Raw genomic sequence first — 6,506 nt, 5'->3', positions numbered from 1 at the left:
ATATATGCCAATGATCTTTGCAAAATCAAACAGGAGTAACAGCAAGGATAGGATCACTGGAGAATATACCATCTCATTTGACTAAGAATACTGAGAACCAAATTTCAAACTAAAATATTAAACAAAAATTTTAGAGGATTATATAAAGTAACATTTAGTTTATATTGTATATTCTTTTATTCACTCTTTCTTTTAACAAATATTTGGTAAATATTTGTTGTGCTCCAGAGAGTGCCCTACTTTTACTTTTATTTCCCAAAAAATAATCCTCCTGTAAATTCCATGCATTTTTAACAATACTCTCCTAATGTCAACCAGTAGACATGGGAATTTCAAGAATCATTCTTCCATTTGGACAGATGGGAGCTCACTTCCTTTTGGCCTTGGTTTTGAATAGAAGAGGAAAGCCACCACAATATATCATAGCTTTGAGAGCACTGATCAGACTTCAGAAACGGAGACACATTTCAGCCAATATTGTCTTGCCGTACTTTATGCTTCCTGAGTTGCTGGTTAGACTTGATGTTAAGAAAAGGCCCCGCACATAACACCGGAGTTGCCAGGGCTTGCCTTGCTGGGGAGTTACCTAGCCCCACAGAGCCAAGGCCTTATCTCAGAGGATAAGGTGGAGTTTGCTCTTTTCCCCTATTGCGAAATATGAGACTATTAAGTAATCTGTTTATATCATACGGATCCAAAATCCTGGCTAACATTTTTAAGGATAAAACATCCATAAGATTTCCTTCTGTTTGGAAAAAGCTACCTAGGGCTCGTTCTACCTCTCTCAACCATGGTTCACGCCACAAAATTTGGCAATTTCCTCTGTCACCATGTGTTTGAAATGAAAATCCAGTGTTCTTACAGTCCACATTTCTGGGTCATTCTGGTAACATCAATTCATCATCTACAGACCAATTCTGTGAAAGTGCCTGGGCTGAAAGATGGAGCCTTTTGGTACAGAAACAAATATATCTGAAAGGTTAAAATTTTTAAATGAGTTTATCCACGGTAACCACGTTGTGCCTAAAATGTTAACTTTACAAAACCATACATATTACTAGGTAACCAATGAAAGAACAGATATTAAAACTGCTCTTTATTTTAAAGGTTAAAAATTGACACTTGGTTTCCTTTGTAAAGAATATCTCTTTACACCACTAACACAAATGTACAAGGCAAATTATATAAAAATGAGGTTTAGGTCTTTAAATATATCCCACATAGATAAATTCATTATTGAAACAGAAGATGACTCCTCCTCTGACTCACTCTTTTCTTAGATGAGTTTTGCAGTTGATGGTTTCTCTATTGAGTTTTCAGAACATGGATTAAGTGTCATGCCACCCACTGAGAGTAAAGTTGAACCAGGTGAACTGAGGGCGTGGTTGGAACTCTCAATCTCTCCCCTTCTTAGAACTACAGCATTAGAAGGAGCTATGAGACAGTATCTGGGTCTTTTTCCTTCAGGCTGAGCTGAATCCAATCCCCCCAGAACTGGGGACCCTAAGAAGAATTTTAAAAGCATGAACATTTCAAAGTAACTAGAGCTTCTGGACCTTAGTCACCTTCATAATCACTTAATGGGAGAGCATTTTATTTGTGCAAATTACTTTAAAAAGCAAAGTTTTGTGGTTTTTTTTAAGTTTACTTTTGCCAGGTGTGCTGCAATATGCTTCGACAATATTTATCCTAAAAGCAAGAGAAAGAACTACTTGGATAAAAAGAAGTATGTTTGATAATAGAAAAGTAAGGTGTTCCAGCTCCTTGCCCTTTGAATTTCTGATCCTTAAAAAGTAAGTAAGAGCACTTACTTGTGCCAGAACTCAGCTACTCCAGGACAGAGATAACAGTTTGCTTTCCTTCAAATACACCTTTCCCAATGCAATAAAAATATGAGATAGACTTGTGTCCTTGAGGACTACATTCCCATGCAAAATACAAATCCTTATTAGCAGTCTCGACAGTTGAGTTATCTGTTTCTTCATTGTCAACCACTAGGGTCATTGATAAGCCACCAAACCCATGTTTATTTCAACTTCTTTACACTTTCACCTATTACTACACCTATGTTTATTTCAACTTCTTTACACTTTCACCTATTACTACAAAATTTAAGGGCTTCCACCTCCGCCAAATGAAACCAGGTGAGAAAATGGAAGAGCCAATTGGGTGGGCACTGAATTAGAAACTAATAGTTCCTAATTGTAGTTTCAACAGTTGTACTGTAGAGGATCCTGTACTGTTGGATGTTCTCACCAAATAATGAAACCATAAACAACCATCCTTTAGAGCCTCAGGATTTAACAACAGGCAGCTAGTTAAAAATGCCTTGAAAGAAATGTAATCGACTTAAACTCCAACCAATATGAAAGATAATCATTAAAATATAAGTCTTATCAGAACAGGAAAATATACAAAATCCATATGGCAAGTTTAATCACCACAAAGCCACAATTCTATAGATGTTCCTACCACCTTTTGTTGTCTTCTTTGTTTCTCCTTAAAGAAACCTAGCTACAGATTTGTGTCCTATTCATTACACTGTTATCTTAATTTTGTGTTTGAAAATCAAAGGAAATACTTCAGGAAATAAACATCACAGTCAATATCAATATTCAATATTGATTTGCAATCCTACAGGCCTTATAAACTTAAGAAGTGATTTACATCTCCTGTGAACTTAGCTAAAGTATTCTTCTCAAGGAACATACACACACAGAGAGTACATCTCAGTCCCAAGCTTCCTCACTGATTTTTCTACTTTGTCAAAACTATAGAATACTCACTCAATCCTACAATATTTCCTACATCCATATGCTATAACTTTAAGATTCTTATTTCCTTTTTGACAATGGGACAGTGACAAAGTCACCATAATGGAGACTTAACATCAGGGGTTACAAGAATCTTAAAACAAAAGTTTTACTATTTCGCTTTCACTAACTTGACATTTTCCCACAGTCGTGTTGTAAAAGTGCAAGGAACCCATAAAACAATATGAAAGAAAATACTGTAGTTTCCTTTTTCCTCAGAAACTTAGGTATCAAATTCTTAGTAGTCTCAAGAGCATAAATGCGGGAAGTAGGGAAGTGGAAGGGAGGGAACCAATGTTCCAACACTACACAGTCAGAAGAAACTTACTAAGGAAACATGAAAACACAATGGTCACACTGTTCAAACTATTCCAGGTGGCACCGGAGCATCACTTGCCTGGGATCAGTCTGGTTGAAGAATCACTCTAGAACACACAGTACCCACCTTCTTTTTCCTAACCGCACCACCTTTTGGTCCAAGTCTTTGGTAGGCATTAAATGGTTACCAAATGGCACCAATCAGACCATAGTTTCCAGAACACATATGAATTATCTCTCAGGTGGTTTTAAATGGCACAATTTATGACATGGTTCACCTGCAAGTTTCATTTAACTTTATAAGTATCGATTATTTTTTAAATGTCATTATAAATATGAGTAATACCTTGTATAGGTGTGATGCCTTCACATAATTACTTTAATAAATATTAATTAAGCCCTGCTTTCTCACTATCAAATAAACAGTACGATTCTCATATTATTGATAAGTCAAAGAGAAGAGAAGACACACTGAAAGCATCACATCACAAGATAAAATTTAACTCTTATTTGGTTTTTAATAGGCACTGGAGAACATTAGCAAAAAAAGGTTCTGAAGGATTTTTAAATAAAAAATGTTTATCCATCTTTTCCTAACTGAGACTCATCCGTGATTACCATTCTTTACATCCTCAGCTTAGACCCATTTTTCTGGCAATAATGGCATCATTCTCCTTCTGGAACACTTGTTTCTCAACCCTGCAAACTATAAGGAAAAAATAGAAGATTTAACCAAATACATCTATATAAATCTAGCAGCTTCCTCGAATTAGTCATTGGAAGGTGGTTCATATTACCTGGCAAAATATTTGTATTTCACAAGAGGTACAGCTAACATAGGTACCTGCTTCAAAGTAAGACACCCCTCTCTCTCTTTTTTTGACTCAGATTCTGATGGTCCAATGAAGTTCTTAAAATTACTTTCTGTGTTGAAACAAAATGTGGAGATTAATGAAACTCCATAGAAACTCTTGGTTTTTAATTTCAAAAATACAAGATAATGAAATATATGAGTGCTATCATCCACAAAGACATATGTACAAAAATATACACTTCCCCAGACCCATAAAGCTCACCTTCTACTTCTTCTTCATCACACACATGCTTAAGGAAGGAAGCCCCTCTGTCCAAGACAGCTTCATCCTCCATCCTATAGTAATAAAAAAGAAAAAAAGAATGCTCAGACTTCTCCTGGAGTGAGCCACTTGAAGCAGCCCAGCTTCTGGGCAGGTTAACCTGCAAGCTGCTGTTCATGTTAACAGGGCAAAGTCACTCTTCCTTTGGTGTCTGCTACTCCTTCACGCAGCTCTTCTCCTCTCGTGCTGAAGAATATGCCGGTCCCACATAGCTTCAAGTTCTAACCTTGAGAGGGCACCCACATGGACAGGGAGAGAAAATCATCTCAATCCTGCAGGCTGGATGTTGGGGGTTCTCCCCTTTGGGATTTGCAAAAGAAAAAGATGAAAGGAGAAAAAAAATACCAAAAGAGGAAGTTTGGTGTGTCTGGAGTGCTCGTGATGATCGTTTGTGGAAATCCAGCTTCAGTGCTTAGCTCTTTAAACACTCACTGCATAAAAATGTATACCCTCATACACACACATGCACACCCACCCACACAGAGAAAGCGACAGGGAGTTAGACTAGTGCACAGTGGGAGCCTAGCTTCCAGCCAGCCTCTTAATACCAGCACAGCCCAGTATTCTGTTGAGTGGCAAGCTTTGAGTCACATGTTGGCCTTACGGAAATCTGACATCTGAGGATTATCTAGCAACCCAGCTTCGGCAACAGTCACATATATATGCCACCCATTCATTCATTTGCCACATTCTTATCACATGTCTCTGTCTATGTATATCAGTCCTGTTAACTCTTCCCTGAAAGGCACAAAGTTCTTCATTTTGTAGCCACATTTTGCTATCCTCCTGTCTCCTTACATAATAGGATCTACTCTGCAATTTCATATGCTAAATAAGATCTCAGAATCCATCCAAGTAATGACAGCGTTTTTACGGTCTCTCGATGCCAAACATGTTTCCAGTTTATGCAGTTAAGGTTTATTTCCATATTCTGTGACTCCTTTTCATTGCATTAACTTTGACATACAGAATTCCATGAACTCTATTTATAGTGAAAGCAGAAAGAAATCCTGAATTACTCAAATGCTGCTTGTGTCATACTGGTCTAGAAACAAAGAACTTTCCCCGGGGACAGCTGCTCTATGTCATACCGTACATGAGCTCTGCCAGAGAACCAAATGTTCACTCTGTATTCTATTCATCCAGTTATGTGCTCAGGCATTGAATATTGTAGGTCTGTTTTCCATATTGTCTGTATAACATTCTTGTGCTTCAGATATTTGTTATAATATATGTGGATATGCACTGAATTCACATTTTCCTCCTTTCTATTTTTGTTACATATCCTTCTAGCAAAGCAATCATCTTAGCACACACACACACAAAAAAAAAATCAGAAGTTTGGTGTCAGGTAGACCTGGGTTTCAAAAATCTAGTTCTACTACTTAGTATTTATACCACCTGAAGCAAAGCATTTAACTTTTTTGAGCTTCAGTGTTTCCATCTATAAAATTGTGGGTAACAAAGTCAAGCCTTGCAGGACTGCTTTGAGATTAAAAGTAGGTAGCATAGGTGAAAGCACTCAGTTTTGTGCCTAGTTCTAGTACTTGTTTAAAGGTAAGTTTCCTTCCTTTATTCTTTCCTTCTTCCTTTTTTACCCTGACCTTTACTGGTAGACAGTGCCATTAAGAAAATCATTACTTTCACACACTTGCAGAATATCCTTCTTCAGGGATTATAGTAGAGAAGAATGCCTTGAAGACTTGAGAAGTCAAGTCATTTACCAGCCCTCTCTGAGCCTCAGGTTTCCGTGAAATTAAATAATATACTGATTCAGTGATTACTGATCAGCAAATACTTATTTAGTGTCTGCTGTGTTTCTGGCACTCTTCAGAGGAAGGGAAATACATCTGTGAATAAGACCTAAGAAACGAATAATAAATAGACAAACAAAGTAATCTTAGATAGCATTAAGGGCTTTGCAGGAAATAAAATGACGTAGGAGGCTACCTGGCATAATGTGGTTCAGATGAGGCTTCTGAGGAGGTGACATGTGAGCAGAGAAAAAAGGCACCAGGCATTTGAAGATCTGGCGGCAAAGCGTACCAAAGGGAATTGCATGTGCAAAGGTCTTAAGGTGGGAAAAAGTTTAGTATGTTCCAGGAACAGAAACGAGGTCAGTGAGGCTAGACAGAGAGACAGAAGGTCAACAGTACTACCATTAAGAATCAAGGCCACGCAAGCTGTGATAAGCAGTCAGAATCTGGGAGCCACTGAAGAGTATTGTTGTGTTCTGCTC

General features: G+C 37.6%; 1 protein-coding gene across 1 annotated transcript in view; it reads right to left on the bottom strand.

Annotated features, from left to right (window-relative positions):
- SLC4A4 (solute carrier family 4 member 4) overlaps positions 1 to 4,675 on the bottom strand; it is a 273,776-nt gene extending 269,101 nt beyond the window's left edge. Inside the window, exons 1-2 of the mRNA XM_011360616.1 lie at positions 4,613 to 4,675; positions 4,208 to 4,281 (exon numbers count right to left, since the gene is read on the bottom strand). Of these exons, the coding sequence (XP_011358918.1) occupies positions 4,208 to 4,280 (73 nt within the window). The 5' untranslated portion in view covers position 4,281; positions 4,613 to 4,675. The remainder of the gene's footprint in view (positions 1 to 4,207; positions 4,282 to 4,612) is intronic.
- Positions 4,676 to 6,506: the final 1,831 nt, after the last annotated feature.

Source organism: Pteropus vampyrus, unplaced genomic scaffold (assembly GCF_000151845.1).
Source record: "Pteropus vampyrus isolate Shadow unplaced genomic scaffold, Pvam_2.0 Scaffold56, whole genome shotgun sequence".
NCBI classification, from domain to species: Eukaryota; Metazoa; Chordata; class Mammalia; order Chiroptera; family Pteropodidae; genus Pteropus; species Pteropus vampyrus.
This window is presented reverse-complemented; position numbering and strand designations above follow the sequence as displayed.